This window comes from Tachyglossus aculeatus, chromosome 17 (assembly GCF_015852505.1).
Source record: "Tachyglossus aculeatus isolate mTacAcu1 chromosome 17, mTacAcu1.pri, whole genome shotgun sequence".
In the NCBI taxonomy this organism is placed as follows: Eukaryota; Metazoa; Chordata; class Mammalia; order Monotremata; family Tachyglossidae; genus Tachyglossus; species Tachyglossus aculeatus.
The window spans coordinates 53,337,020-53,353,262 of NC_052082.1; the positions used below are offsets into that span (position 1 = coordinate 53,337,020).

Consider the following 16,243-nt stretch of genomic DNA (forward strand, 5'->3'; position numbering starts at 1 on the left):
TGACCTCGTGGGGCTCGCAGTCCAAGTGGGAGGGAGAGCAGGTGTTGTGAATTCCCATTTTACAGACGAGGAAACTGAGGCACAGAGAATTTAAATGACTTCCCCAAGATCACACAGTATGAAAGTGGTGGAGTGGAGATTTCCTCTGACTCCCGGGCCCAGACTCTTTCCACTAGGCCGCACCGCTTTCTATGGTATTTAATGAACTCTCATTGTGTGCAGAGCCCTGTACTGAATGCTGGACAGTGCCACAGTTGGAAGACACGATCCTTGCCCTAAAAAAAAATTTACAGCCAAGGCGGAATAAATTAGACCCAACGACCTAGGGGATTTTCACTGTCTTCCCACCCTCACACGGGCTTGGGAGTCAGAAGTCATGGGTTCGAATCCCACCTCCCTCACATGTCAGCTGTGTGACTTCGGGCAAGTCGCTTCACTTCTCTGTGCCTCAGTTCCCTCATCTGGAAAATGAGGATGAAGACTGTGAGCCCCACGTGGGACAACCTGATTACCTTGCTCCCCCCCACACACACACACACAGCACTTGGCATATAGTAAGCGCTTCTTAACAAATACCAACATTATTCTTCTTATTATTATTATTCTCACTCCCAGAATCCCTTCTCACCCTGTTTCTCCCACTCACCTCTGGAGCAGCGGGGGGGACGCCCCCGTCCCCCGCATCGCGTCCCAGCCCGAGCCAGTCCAGTTTAATCCATCTGGTCATTCGATGGTATTTATTGAGCGCTTTCTGCGTGCAGAGACCTGTACTAAGCGCTTGGGAGAATACAATACAGCCATGAGCACTCACCGGGCGGGCTGGGTCTCTTCGGCCTTTAGGGGATTGAAGAGAGAACGAGGAACCCCCTGCTCCCCGAAAGAGAGGTCGGGGGGATGTGGGGGGCAATCTGAGCCCCTCGGGGGAGGTAGCTTGCCATCAAGGCGGGCTTCCCGCAGCCCACCCACCCCTCTCTGGCCCCGGCGGCCCTAAAGGAAGGACTCGAACCCCGAACCGCCCTCGTTGGGGAAGGCAGCTGAGCCCCGGCAGGGAGGAGGGTGAGCCCACTGTTGGGTAGGGACTGTCTCTATATGTTGCCAACTTGTACTTCCCAAGCGCTTAATGCAGTGCTCTGCACACAGTAAGCGCTCAATAAATACGATTGATTGATTGATTGATTGACGTGTCAAGTAGGGAAGAGGTGGGCGTCTGTCCTGGAGCCGCTTCCCGCGCGGCCTAGATGCGTCTATTCATGCATTCAATCGTGTTGGTTGAGCGCTTACTGTGTGCGGAGCGCTGGACTAAGCGCTTGGCAAAGTACAAACCATCAACTTCTAGGCTGTGAGCGCGCTGTTGGGTAGGGACCGTCTCGATATGTTGCCAACTTGAGCGCTTAGGACAGTGCTGTGCACACAGTAAGCGCTCAATAAAGACGATTGAATGGATGAATCAACAGATGGAGGCGGTCCCTGCCCAACGAGGGGCTCCATGTAGGAGAGGAGCGGGTGGCAAGGCCGGGATCCCGTGGGCCTGGTCTCCGGCCCGGGGGTTGGGGGGCTTTGTGCGGAAGGGGGCTGCGGCTGGTTTTCTTTGGGGGGGGGGGGCTTTTCGGCCGAGCCCGGAGTCCGAGCGGAAATCCTCGGGGGCGTCGTGGTCGTGGTGGTGGTGGGGGTGGGTGGGTGCGGGGCACGTGGTGGCGTGGGCGTGCTGCGGGGCGACCATGGCTGTAGACTGTTACCCCCGGTTCCCACAGTAACAATCGAAAGCCACGGTTGCCCTGGAGACGCGGGGGCGGGGGCGGTGACGTCATCGCGGCCGCTCCGGAGGCTCCTGACGTCACAGCCCGCGGCGGAGGGGGGGCGGGGGGCGGGGGGCGGGCTCCGGGGCACCGGGGCTCAGCACCGCGGACAGCTCCGGGGGGCTCCTCCTCCTCCTCCTGCTCCTCCTGCTCCTCCTCCTCCTCCTCCTCCTGCTCCTCCTGCTCCTCCTGCTTCTCCTCCTCCTGCTCCTCCTGCTCCTCCTGCTCCGCCGGGGTCCGTGACCGGAGACTGTTACTGAGGCGGGGCGGGGCGGGGCGGGCAGTAAAGCAGCCTGCGGCCAAGGGTCCGGCGCGCTGCCGGGGCGGGCGCCGACGGCTCCGGATCCTCCTGCCCCTGCTCCCGCTCCCGCCCGGGGGGCGGACGGACGGGCGGACGGACGGACGGACGGACGGACGGACGGCCGGGCCCCCGCCCCGCCCCCTCCTCCCCCTCCCCCTCCTCCTCCTCCGCTCTTCCGGGGGGCGGCGAGGAGCAGCACGCGGCCTCTGACGTCAGAGCCCGTGTGACGTAGGAGGCCGCAGCCCCCGGGGGGGCGGGGAGCCGGGGGGAGCCGGGGGGGGGGCGGGGAGCCGGGGGGCGGGGCGGCTCCCGTCCGGTGCTGAGCGGACAGCTCCGGCCCGGCGATGGAGGGGGACGGGAGGGAGGGAGGGAGGGATGGAGGGATGGAGGGATGGAGGGATGGAGAGGGGGCGATGGGGCGATGGGGCGATGGGGGGGGGCTGTAGGACGATCTGCGGTCCCAGGGGAGGGGAGGGGTGGAGGGGGAGGAGAGGAGAGGAGAGAAGGGGAGGGGGGCGTCCTCGGGGGGGCGCGTCCCCCCTGCCGCCCCCCGCCCTCTCCCCGCTCGGCGGCCGCGGCTGAGTCACGGCGCTGCGGAGAGGGAGGACGGGGACGGGGGCGGCGGCGGCACCGGGAGGGGAGGAAGGGGCCCAGAAGGGGTCGGGGCGGCGGATTGCTCACGGGGGGGGGGGGGGGCGGGGGAGGGGTCCGGCCCCGCCGCCCACCCCGCAGGAAGCCCCCAGCTCTGGGGCGGGAGACAGGGGCTCTCCGGGGCCCCGCCGGGGTCCACCAGGGGCCAGGATGCCTGCCACGGGGACCGGGATGCCGGGATGCCAGGGGGACCGGGATGCCGGGATGCCGGGGGGACCAGGATGCCGGCGGCCGCACGTGTCCGGCCCAGACCCCGGCCTGCCCGCCCGCCTGCCTGCCTGCCCGCCCGCCCGCCTGCCTGCCCGCCCGCCCGCCCGCCCGCCCGCCTGCCTGCCTGCCCGCCCGCCTGCCCGCCCGCCTGCCTTCTTCACGCTCCAGCTCCCCCGGCCGCCCGGCGAGCCCCGGTCCCCCCTCCCGGATCCCCGGCCTCTGTCTGTCTGTCTCCCCCGGGTCTGTCGGTCTCCCCCGGTCTCTCACCCCAGGTCTATCTCTCCAGGACTCTCTCTCCTCCCCGGGTCTCTCTCCCCCGGCCTGTCTCTCCAGGTCTCTCTCCCCCGGCCTGTCTCCCCAGGTCTCTCTCCCCGGGTCTGTCTCCCCAGGTCTGCCTCCCCCGGTCTGTCTCCCCCGGGGCTGTCTCTCCCCCGGGTCTCTCTCTCTCCAGGTGTCTCTCCCCGGACCTGTCTCTCCCCCAGGTCTCTCTCTCTCCAGGTCTCTCTCTCTCCAGGTCTCTCCCCCCGGACCTGTCTCCTCCGGTCTGTCTCCCACGGGTCCCTCTCTCCAGGTCTGTCTCCCCCCGGTCTGTCTCCCCCGGGTCTGTCTCCCCCGGTCTGTCTTCCCCCGGTCTGTCTCCCCCGGTCTCTCTCCCCGGTCTGTGTCTCCCCCGGGTCTGTCTCTCTTCCCCGGTCTGTCTGTCTCCCCCGGGTCTGTCTCTCTCTCTCTCTCTCTCCCCCGGTGTCCGGTCCTCGTCTGTCTCCGTTCCCTCCGGCCACTCTTACCTGGCGGGGCCGCCGGGCTGGGCGGGTGGGAGCTGCCCTTCGCCCGGTGCCCGTCGGCCGGTGCCCGTCGGCCGGTGCCCGTCGGCCGGTGCCCGGTGCCCGTCGGCCGGTGCCCGGCTCCCGTTCCCGCAGCGGCGGGCTTGGCGTCGCGGCTTTTATAGGCGGGGAGAGTGGTCGGGCCGGCTCCTCGTTCATGCGGCCGCGGCTCCTACACACTGACGTGGCGCCCACGTCAGCGGGGAATTTAGGAAACTGGAAGAGGCCTATTTATAGCGGCGGCCACGGGGGAGGGGGCACCGGGGCCGGGGGGAGCCTGGAGGGCGGGGGGGGGAGAAGGACGGATGGTTGGATGGACGGAAGGATGGATGGATGGATGGATGGATGGATGGATGGATGGTTGGATGGACGGATGGATGGATGGATGGATGGATGGATGGACGGACGGAAGGATGGATGGATGGATGGACGGAAGGATGGATGGATGGATGGATGGATGGATGGATGGACGGACGGAAGGATGGATGGATGGATGGATGGATGGATGGATGGATGGATAGACGGATGGATGGATGGAAGGGGCGGGGGAGAGAGGACTGGAGCCCCCACCCCCCAACCCCCAAGCACAGGTCGAAGCATCGAGGGGTTAAATATCTATGCGGAGTAACCCCCCTTTCGGAAGAGCTGGGGGGGCGGAGAGGGGAAACTGAGTCCGGCGGAAGTGACAGCTCATTAGTTATGCGGGTAGGGCATAACTACCCAGGGGGCGGGACCCAGGGGGCATTCTGAGAGGCACCTGGATTTCTATCAGCGTGACGGAGGGGTGCCAGGGCTCTCGGGCAGATGGGGGTCTTCGGTCTCGAGAAGGGGAAACTGAGGCACCGAGGGTAGGAAAACCGACGAGTCCCACCTTCCTATCTTGTGCCCTGCGTGTCCCGTAGACTGTAAACTCCTGGCGGGCCGGGCCTGTGGTTGGGCTGTGCTTTCCCAAGCTGTTGGGACAGTGCCCTGAACGCCAGAAGCGCTCAATACGTACCACCGACGGATTGATTGATGTCCTGCCACCTCCGCACTCCCGTTGGAGGGGGAGTGGGTCCCGGTCTGCGTGTGGTGGCGGGAATCCTGCCCGCCCCGCCCACAGCCGTTCCCACTCCCTCCTTCCCTCCTGGCAGCTTCTCCGGAGTAGCAACTCTACGACGTCACAACGTTTTCCGTGGCAGCGTCATAGCCGCCCCCGCGGCAAGGGCAGAGACGTCACCATCAGAGGGATCGGGCCCGGGGGGCGGGGAGGGGGCACAGGAGAGGCAGAGAGTCCGGGTGGGGGGGCTCCGTCTGCAGACGCTGATCTATAGACCGGCACCGGGCTTGGGGGAAAGCCTGGAGAACGAGGATCCGTGCAATCCGGGAGGGTTTCCTGGGGGAGGCGGCCTGGCAGGGACCAGGCCTCAGGCAGGCAGGGGGAGAGACGGAGGGAGGTGGGGCCGGGAGGAGGGAGGATCACGATCAATCAACCAATCAATTCATTAATTAGTGGCATTTATCGACCGCTTATTGGGTGTGCAGAGCACTGTACTAAGCACTTGGGAGAGCGCAATACAATACAGTTGGCAGGAACGTTCCCTGCCCACAAGGAGCTGACGGTATAGAGGGAGAGGCGGGCTTGAATATAATTGAATAAATCCATTCCGGCTGGGGACATTATAATAATAACAATTATGGTATTTGTTAAGCGACATTAGTGCCGCGGGGAAATCTCGTGGGCAGAGGGGGAGGGCAGGACTCGGTTGCCTCTCAGTCAGGCGGAGAGGGCTGCAGGATGACTTGGTGGGGGAGAGGTTGCATTCATTGTATTTGCTGTATTGTGCTTTCCAAGCGCTTAGTACAGTGCTCTGCACCCAGCGCTCAATAAATACGATTGAATGAATGAATGAACCTGCGAGGAGAGGGGAGCTGGGCAGGCACAGGGCGGCGAGGGGGAGAGAAAGAAAGAGAGCGAGGGGGTCCCACTGATGTTGATGATGGTGTTCGTTAAGCGCTTACTAGGTGCCAAGCACCGTTTAAAGCGCTGGGGGAGATACAAGGTAATTAGGTGGTCCCACGTGGGGCTCACAGTTCTTCACCCCCATTTTCCAGATGAGGGAACTGAGGCGTAGAGAAGTGAACTGACTTGCCCAAAGTCACACAGCTGACAAGTGGCGGAGCCGGGATTAGAACCCACGACCTCTGACTCCCAAGCCCGGGCTCTTTCCACTGAGCAGCCAAGCAGAGGCAGCGGGTGGGTGGGCGCGAGATTGAGACGGGGTGGAAGTGGAAAACGGAAGGACCCGGGCCAGAGGGTGGGAATGGGGAAAAAGTGCAAGGAACCGGAAGAAAATGGAGGGAAAATGAGGGGGAGAGAGAGAAGTGAGAAAGAAGTCAAAGATTAGAGACTGGAAACTCACCTTTAGACTGTAAACTCGTTCATTCATTCAACTCGTGGGCGGGGAATGTGTTTACCGACCCGGTTGCATTGTACTCGCTGAAGCACTCAGGACGGTGCCCTGCATGCAGTAAGCGCTCAACAAATACTATTGCTCGATTGATTAGAAATTACCACGGGTACCGCAAATGAAGACTGCATCAAGAAGGTTGGCAACTCTTCATGAGTTAATCCTTCGGTGCGACTGTTGGAGACAGAAAGATTGCCTTAGGGTGTAAACTCCTGTATTATATTTACCAACTCCGTTCTGTTGTACTCCGCCAAGCGCTTAGTACAAGTGCTCAGCACACAGGAAGCGCTCAGTAAATGCCACTGACTGACTGACTGATTGCACTGACTGGGCCGTTGGCCTGATTCATAAAGACATCGCTCCTAGTTTTATGAATGGGAAGAGGGAGGCGCCCAGGGGAACGGAGAGGAGGGGGGAGGAGTCCAGGCTGGAAAGAAGAGTGGGAAGTGGGAAACCGCTAGGGAAGGAAGGAGAATCTGGTGGCAAGAGGAGAAGCCGAGGGAAGGTCGGAGGATCCGGACGGGAAGAGGAGAATGGGGGAATAAAGATTTTCCATTATCCCCGTCCTGAAGGGTTTGGGTGGTGGGACAGGAAAGGGTGGGTTATTAAGGTCGGACATGAACCCTTTCAACCCTGGATCTCCCAGAACGGTCGCAGAAGGCTGCGGGGGATGGGGGTGGAGGAGCTGTTGAGGTTCTGAAGACTTGGACTTGGGTCTCTGATTAGTACAGGAAGGCTCCCTGGAGGAGGCGGTGGCTTTTTTTAATGGCATTTATTAAGCCCTTACTATGTGCAAAGCACTGTTCTAAGCGCTGGGGAGTTTACAAGGTGATCAGGTTGTCCCACGTGGGGCTCACAGTATTAATCCCCATTTTACAGACGAGGTAACTGAGGCACAGAGAAGTGAAGTGACTTGCCCAAAGTCACACATCTGACAATTGGAGGAGCGGGATTTGAACCCATGACCTCTGACTCCAGAGCCCGGGCTCTTTCCACTGAGCCACGCTGCTTCTCTTTAGGCTTTGAGCTGGGGCCTAAAGACTGGGGTGGTTCCAGTGAGGTGAGGAGGGAGGGAGAGGTGGGAGAGGGCCTAGAGCTTAGACTGAAAGGTCCTTGAGGGCAGGCCTTGTGCCTACCGACTGTATTATATACTCCCACGCACTTTGTGCAGTGCTCTGCACAAAGTAAGTGCTCAGGAAATACCACTGACAGATTGATTGCTGCAACAGCTTTGCCGTTGAGTCTGTGCCACCCCAGCCCTAAGGTACACACTCCATCCCAACGCTCTCAGTACTTATTATTATTATTATTCATTCAATCGTATTTATTGAGCATTTACTGTGTGCACAGCGCTGAACTAAGCGCTTGGAAAGTACACTTTGGCAACAAATAGAGACAGTCCCTACCCAACAACGGGCTCACAGTCTAGAAGGGGTGGGGGGGACAGACAACAAAACAAAACAAAACAAGCAGACAGGCATCAATAGCATCAACAGAAATACTATTACTATTGTCATTACTATATTCGTCAGCGTTTACTATGTGTCAAAACACTCTATAAACGCTGGGGTAGATACAAGATAATCAGGTTAAACACAGTCCCGGTCCCTCATGGGGCACAGAGTCCAAGTTGGAGGGGGTAGAATTTAATCCCCGTTTTACAGAAGAGGAAACTGAGGCACAGAGAAATTAAGTGAGTGGTCCAAGATCACAAAGCAGACAAGCGGCAGAGCCGGGATTAGAACCCAGGTCCTCGGATATCCAGGCCCGGGCTGTTTCCACTAGGCCACACTGCTTCTCTGTATTTATGAATGGATCTTTCCCCTACCTGTCATTTATTTTAGTGTCTGTCTCCTCCTCCAGTCTGCAAACTCCTGGTGGACAGGGATCGTGTCTACTAACTCTGTTGTATTGCACCCTCCCAAGCGCTTAGTCCAGTGCTGTGCACACAGTGAGGCGCTCAATAAATACCACTGATTGAGGTGCAGGGGGCAAGGCAGGGGTTTGCATGGCTGGAGCGGGGCTCCGTGCCAGAACTGGAAGCCAGGAGGTTTTTTTTGGGGGGGGGGGGGGCGTTGATGGCATTTATTAAGCGCTTACTACGTGCAAAGCACTGTTCTAAGCGCTGGGGAGGTTACAAGGAGATCAGGTTGTCCCACGGGGGGCTCACAGTCTTAATCTCCATTTTACAGATGAGGGAACTGAGGCACAAAGAAGTTAATCAATCAATCAACCGTATTTATTGAGTGCTTACTGTGTGTGCAGAGCACTGTATTAAGCGCTTGGGAAGTCCAAGTTGGCAACATATAGAGACGGTCCCTACCCAACAGTGGGCTCACAGTCTAGAAGGGGGAGACAGAGAACAAGACCAAACATATTAACAAAATAAAATAAATAGAATAGAGATGTACAAGTAAAATAAATAATTAGAGTAATAAATATGTACAAACATATATACAGGTGCTGTGGGGAAGGGAAGGAGATAAGGCGCGGGTGATGGAGAGGGGGAAGTTAAGTGACTTGCCCAAAGTCACAGCTGATGATGATGATGGCATTTGTTAAGCGCTTACTATGTGAAAAGCACTGTTCTAAGCGCTGGGGGGATACAAGGTGATTAAATTGTCCCACGTGAGGCTCACAGTCTTAATCCCCATTTTACAGATGAGGTAACTGAGGCTCAGAGTAGTAAAGTGACTTGCCCAAGGTCACACAACAGACATATGGCAGAGTCGGGATTCGAACCCGTGACCCCTGACTCCAAAGCCCGTGTTCTTTCCACTGAGCCACGCTGCTTCTCTAATGAGTTGTTCATTCATTCATTCAATCGTATTTATTGAGCGGTTACTGTGTGCAGAACACTGTACCAAGCACTTAGGAAAGTACAATTCAGTAATAAAGAGAGACCATCCCTGCCCACAACGAGTTTACAGTCTAGAAGAGAGGAGAGATAGACATCAAAACAAGTGGGGCGCGGCTGGGGCGGGGTGAGAGGGGATGGGAAGGACGGGACAGGGACGGGGGGCACAGCCAGGCTGGGAAGCTGGCGACATAATCAATCAATCAATCATATTAATTGAGCGCTTACTGTGTGCAGAGCACTGTACTAAGCGCTTGGGAAGTACAAGTTGGCAACATATAGAGACGGTCCTTACCCAACAGTGGACTCACAGTCTAGACTGTGGGCTCACAGTCCAATAATAATAATAGTAATAATGATGGTATTTGTTAAGCACTTACTATGTGCCAAGCACTGTTCTAAGCGCTGGGGGGGATACAAGGTGATGAGATTGTCCCATGTGGGGCTCACAGTCTTAATCCCCATTTTACAGATGAGGTAACTGAGGCTCAGAGAAGTCAAGTGACTTGCCCAATGTCACACAGCAGACATGTGGCGGAGTCAGGATTAGAACCCATGACCTCTGACTCCAAAGCCGGGGCTCTTTCCACTGAGCCACGCTGCTTCCAATGTGGTGGATGCGGGGAGCCCCACGGGGCGGATGGACAGGTTCCGGGAGAGAGATGGCGTCAAGGACGGGAGTGAGGATGGGAGTGAAAAAGCAGCGTAGTTTAGTGGAAAGAGCCCGGGTTTAGGAGTCAGAGGTCGTGGATTCTAATCTCGCCTCTGCCAATCATCAGCTGTGTGACTTACAAGTCACTTAGCTTCTCTGTGCCTCAGTTACCTCATCTGTAAAATGGGGATTAAGTCTGTGAGCTCCACATGGGACAACCTGATTACCCTTTAAGTACCCCAGCGCTTAGAACAGTGCTTGGCACATAGTAAGTGCTTAACAGATACCATCACCATCATCTTCATCGTCATCACTTATTTGGAACAGAGGCTGGAGGTTCAGGGGGCCTCTGGGGGGAGGGGCAAGGGGACACAGCCGGTGTTTGCTGTGTGACCTGGGGCAAGTCACTTCGCCTCTCTGTGCCTCGGTTACCTCATCTGTAAAATGGGGCTTGGGGAATGTCACTTTTTATTGTTCATTCATTCATTCATTCAATCGTACTTATTGAGCGTTTACTGTGTGCAGAGCACTGTACTAAGCGCTTGGGAAGTACATGTTGGCAACATATAGAGACGGTCCCTACCCAACAACGGGCTCAGTGTTGTTGTATTGTACTTTCCCAAGCGCTTAGCACAGTGCTCTGAACACAGTAAACACAGTAAGCGCTCACTAAATATGACTGAATGAATGACAGAGCCCTCTCCCAAACGCTTAGTACAGTGCTATGCACACAATAAGCACACTGCTAGACTGCGAGCCCATTGTTGTCTCTATATGTTGCCAACTTGTACTTCCCAAGCGCTTAATACAGTGCACTGCACACAGTACGCGCTCAATAAATACGATTGAATGAATGAATGAATAAGCATTCCACAAATAGGATTGACCAAATCAATGAATGTGGGACAGGGACTGTATCCAACTTGATCAGCTTGTACCTACCCCAGCGCTTAGTATAGTGTCTGGACTATAGTAAGCGCTTAACCAATACCATAAAAAAAGTCGGGGGGCGGGGGAGAGGCAGGGGAAGGAGAGCCAAGGGGGCCCCAGCCGGAGAAGGAAATGTTAGGACAGGTCCTGGGAGCTGAGCGGGGGTGAGGACCCAGGGGCCAGGCCTGAAGAGTTTGTCGCCTGCTGAAAAGAAGCCCCTTAGGGAAGGCCAAAGATCAGGTGAGGGCCCACTGTTGGGTAGGGACCGTCTCTATATGTTGCCAATTTGTACTTCCCAAGCGCTTAGTACAGTGCTCTGCACATAGTAAGCGCTCAATAAACACGATTGATGATGATGATGATGATTACAGAGCAGGAGGTTGACTCAGGGGAGCCGAAGGGAAGATCAGCCAATCGATGGTATTTATTGAGCGCTTACCGTGTGCAGAGCACTGTACTCAGTGCTTGGGAGAGCACAAAATCACCGAGTTGGTAGAGCGGTTCCCGGTTCACAGGGAGCTTACAGTCTAGAGGGACGAGGGCAAGGGGCAGAGGGAGACGACGGACCGAGAGGAGCGGGGCAAAGAGTGAGGAAGAAAACAGAGACCGAGAGAGCTGAAGGAGCAGAAAGTCGGGGCGCAGTGAGTTTGGGGGCTAAGGTGGGGGCAGAGAGACAGCCGTGGGGGAGGCCTCTAGCCTGTAAACTCCTTGTGGACAGGGAACGTGTCTACCAAGTCTGTTGTACTTTCCCAAGCGCTTATTACAGTGCTCTGCACCCAGTGAGCACTCAGCACAGGCCTGGGAGCCAATCCCGGCTCTGCCACAACCCTGCTGGGTGACCTTGGGGCAAGTCACTTAACTTCTCTGTACCTCAGTTACTTCATCTGTAAAATGGGGATTTGATACCTTTCTACTTGGACTGTGAGCCCGCTGTTGGGTAGGGACTGTCTCTATGTGTTGCCGACTTGTACTTCCCAAGCGCTTAGTACAGTGCTCTGCACACAGCAAGCGCTCAATAAATATGATTGATTGATTGATATTGATTGGACTGTGAGCCCTCTGTGGAACGGGGACTGTCTCACCTGATTACCTTGCACCTTCCCCAGCGCTTAGAACAGGGCTTAACACATAGCGAATGCTTCACAAGTGCCACAATTATTAATAAATATGATTGATTGAATGGAGTGAGGGGGAAGTGCAGTGAGCGTGATGGGGGGGAGAGGCGGGTTGGGGGAAAGGAGGGAGGGAATCCACAAGGACAGAAGAAGGATATTTGTTGAATTGATTGAGTTCTTACTCTGAGCTAAGCACTGCACTAAGCGCTGGGAAAGGTACAGGAGAATCAGATCCAACACAGTCCCGGACCCACGCGGGACTGACAGTTTAAGGGGGAGGAAGCTCAGGTACTTCATTCAAGGGTATGTATTGAGGGCTTACTGTGTGCAAAGCACTGTACTAAACGCTTAGGAGAGCACACTACAACAACAGACACATTCCCTGCCCACAACGAGCTGAGTCATTCAGTCATTCAATCGTATTTATCAATTCAATCGTTTACGTAGTCAATTATTCATTCATTCATTCAATCGTATTTATTGAGTGCTTACTTTGTGCAGAGCACTTGGGATGTACAAGTCGGCAACATATAGAGATGGTCACTACCCAACAACGGAATCGTTTTTACAGTGCAGAGCACTGTACTAAGCGCTTGGGAAAGTAATATTATTATTACTAAGTGCTTGGGAAAGTAATATTATTATTACTAAGCGCTTGGGAAAGTACAAAACAGCAATAATAGCAGTCTAGAGAGGGAGACAGACATTAATATACGTAAGTAAACATAAATAAATATTAGCTTTAATTCTATTTGTTCTGACGACATCTGTCTACATGTTTTGTTTTGTTGTCTGTCTCCCCCATTCTATCAATTAATCAATCAATCAATCAATCGTATTTATTGAGCGCTTACTGTGTGCAGAGCACTGTACTAAGCGCTTGGGAAGCACAAGTTGGCAACATATAGAGACAGTCCCTACAGGGTCCCAACAGGGTAGGGACCGTCTCTGTATGTTGCCAACTTGTACTTCCCAAAGGCTTAGTACAGTGCACTGCACACAGTAAGCGCTCAATAAGTACGATTGAATGAATGAATCCCGATTTTACAGATGAGGAAACTGAGGTACAGAGGAAGTGATTTACCCAAGGTCACATAGCAGACGAATGGCAGGGATTGTGAAGACGGAGGGCAGAGCAGAGGCCCACCTAAAAGAACACCCCCATCCAAAGGCTGGGGGTAGGGGGGGCGGGATCATCATCATCATCCTCATCAATCGTATTTATTGAGCGCTTACTATGTGCAGAGCACTGTACTAAGAGCTTGGGAAGTACAAATTGGCAACATATAGAGACAGTCCCTACCCAACAGTGGGCTTACAGTCTAAAAGGGGATGAGGCCATTAGGGTGGGTGTGCCCGGAGGCCCGGCGGTGGGGAAGGGTCGCCTTGGGTAGGGCAGTGGTGCCCGGCGGTTGCAGGGGGCTGGGCCCGGAGCTGCCGGAAAAGCAAGTTATGGAGGGCATGGGCAAGCAGCCCTTCCTCCAGGAAGCCCTCTGGGACTGGAGACACCCCCACCCACCCACCCTGCGCCCACCTAACCCCAATTCCTCTCCGCTCGGCCCTCCTCCGGGGTGAGGAGGGGCCTCCCGTGCCCCCCCAGCCATCGGGTGCTTACCACCCCCTCCCCACGCCAGACCCCGGGTCCCCCGCCCCCCCTCCCATTAACCCTTCGTTGTTCGGCTCTCCCCGGTGACTCAGTCGTGGCCCCGGTTTGGGGAGGCAGAGGAGGACCCCCCCCCCCGCCCCCTTCCCGTCCTCCGGGGCTGGTTGCCAGGTTCCCCCAAGGCCTCAGGGAAACAAGATCCGTACAAACCTCATCGGTTGCCATGGCGACGATTCCCCCCATCCCGCTCTGCCGGGAGAGTCAGGACGGGAGGCTGAAGGGGGCGGCGGGAGGGATGTCGGGGACCCTCGCCCTCCCTGCCTCCCCCTCCCCCCGGCATAGGCAGCGCAGGGCGGCCGGTGTATCAATCAATCAATCAATCGTATTTATTGAGCGCTTACTGTGTGCAGAGCACTGGACTAAGCGCTTGGGAAGTCCAAGTTGGCAACATAGAGAGACAGTCCCTACCCAACAGTGGGCTCACAGGTGTATGGATATGTGCGTGTATACGTGCTTGAGCCCGCCGTGTCCAAGACCTGACTGGGGGGTGGGTGGGGGGTGGCCCTCCTCCTCCCTCGCCCACCGGGCCGCACAGCGCTCTGCCCACAGTAAGCGCTCAATAAATACGATTGAATGAATGAATAAGTTCAATTGTATTTATTGAGCGCTTACTGTGTGCGGAGCAATCAATCAATCAATCGTATTTATTGAGCGCTTACTGTGTGCAGAGCACTGGACTAAGCGCTTGGGAAGTACAAGTTGGCAACATAGAGAGACAGTCCCTACCCAACAGTGGGCTCACAGTCTAAAAGAGCACTGTACTAAGAGCTTGGGAAGTCCAAGTGGGCAACAGATAGAGACGGTCCCTACCCGACAATGGGATCACGGCCTAGAAGGGGGAGACAGACGACAAAACAAAACAAGTAGACAGGTGTGAAAACGGTCAGAGTAAATAGAATTTTAGCTATATGCACATCATCAATAAAATAGAGTAGTAAATACGTACGAGTAAAATGCCCATCGCGCGCGGGGCACACATCCGAGCGGGACTTAGTGACAAGAGCCCGGGCTCGGGAATCAGAGGACGTGGGTTCTAATCCCGACTCCGCCACTTGTCTGCTGGGTGATCTTGGGCAAGCCACTTCACTTCTCTGGGCCTCAGGGACCTCATCAGGAAAACGGGGATGAAGACTTCCCAGACTGAGCCCCTTCCTTCCTCTCCCCCTCGTCCCCCTCTCTATCCCCCCCATTTTACCTCCTTCCCTTCCCCACAGCACCTGTATATATGTATATATGTTTGTGCATATTTATTTATTTATTTTACTTGTACACATCTATTCTATTTATTTTATGTTTGGTTTTGTTCTCTGTCTCCCCCTTTTAGACTGTGAGCCCACTGTTGGGTAGGGACTATCTCTATATGTTGCCAATTTGTACTTCCCAAGCGCTTAGTACAGTGCTCTGCACATAGTAAGCGCTCAATAAATACGATTGATGATGATGATGACTGTGCGCCCCACGTGGGACAACCTGATTACCTTGCATCTACCCCTGCGCTTGGAACAGTGCTTGGCACATAGTAAGCGCTGAACAAAGACCACAATTATTATTCTTATCCGACACCTCGTTCCTTCCTCCCCTTCTGTATCCCGCGGGGCATCCATGTAGCGCGGCCAAAGCCGGGCAGGCAGCACCAACGTGTGAGGCAGTGTTTGTAACCGCACAGCTGTGCTATTGCGGTTTTTGGAATTGGGAGTGTCGGCGTTGGTGTGAGCGCATCTCCCATCTCATTCCATCATCATCATCATCATCAATCGTATTTATTGAGCGCTTACTAGGTGCAGAGCACTGTACTAAGCGCTTGGGAAGTACAAATTGGCAACATATAGAGACAGTCCCTACCCAACAGTGGGCTCACAGTCTAAAAGGGGAAGACAGAGAACAGAACCAAACATACTAACAAAATAAAATAAATAGAATAGATATGTACAAGTAAAATAAATAAATAAATAAATAAATACAGTAATAAATATGTACAAACATATATACATATATACAGGTGCCGTGGGGAAGGGAAGGACGTAAGAAGGGGGGATGGAGAGGGGGACGAGGGGGAGAGGAAGGAAGGGGCTCAGTCTGGGAAGGCCTCCTGGTGGAGGTGAGCTCTCAATAGGGCCTTGAAGAGAGGAAGAGAGCTAGTTTGGCGGATGGGCAGAGGGAGGGCATTCCAGGCCCGGGGGATGACGTGGGCCGGGGGTCGATGGCGGGACAGGCGAGAACGAGGCGAGGCACGGTGAGGAGATTAGCGGCAGAGGAGCGGAGGGTGCGGGGTGGGTTATAGGAGAGAAGGGAGGTGAGGTAGGAGGGGGCGAGGTGATGGACAGCCTTGAAGCCCAGGGTGAGGAGTTTCTGCCTGATGCGCAGATTGATTGGTAGCCACTGGAGATTTCTGAGGAGGGGAGTGATATGCCCAGAGCGTTTCTGGACAAAGATAATCCGGGCAGCAGCATGAAGTAGGGATTGAAGTGGAGAGAGACATGAGGATGGGAGATCAGAGAGAAGGCTGATGCAGTATCATCAGCCTTCATCCCATTCCCATTCCCATCTCAAACGGGGCTAGGAAGACGAAGCCGGTGTGGTCGCTCGTGGGCCGGATGCCCACCTGCCGGTTGGCACCCACCTGTGGGAGCCCCCGTTGGCACCCAAAAGTTACTTGTACTGATGTTTGTCTCCCCCGCCCTCTAGACTGTGAGCCCGTTGTGGACAGGGACCGTCTCTCTTTATTGCTGTATTGTACTTTCCAAGCGCTCAGTACAGTGCTCTGCACACAGTAAGTGCTCGATAAATACGATTGAAT

General features: G+C 55.6%; 1 protein-coding gene across 1 annotated transcript; it reads right to left on the reverse strand.

Annotated features, from left to right (window-relative positions):
• Positions 1-2,049: 2,049 nt before the first annotated feature.
• On the reverse strand, positions 2,050-13,611 carry LOC119939087 (extensin-like). The gene is made up of 6 exons (XM_038758849.1): positions 13,597-13,611; positions 4,814-4,931; positions 3,744-4,006; positions 2,823-2,902; positions 2,652-2,688; positions 2,050-2,160 (listed from the first exon to the last, which is right to left on the reverse strand). Exons 1-6 carry the CDS (start codon positions 13,609-13,611, stop codon positions 2,050-2,052), a joined length of 624 nt encoding a protein of 207 aa, XP_038614777.1.
• Between the last annotated feature and the right edge of the window lie 2,632 nt (positions 13,612-16,243).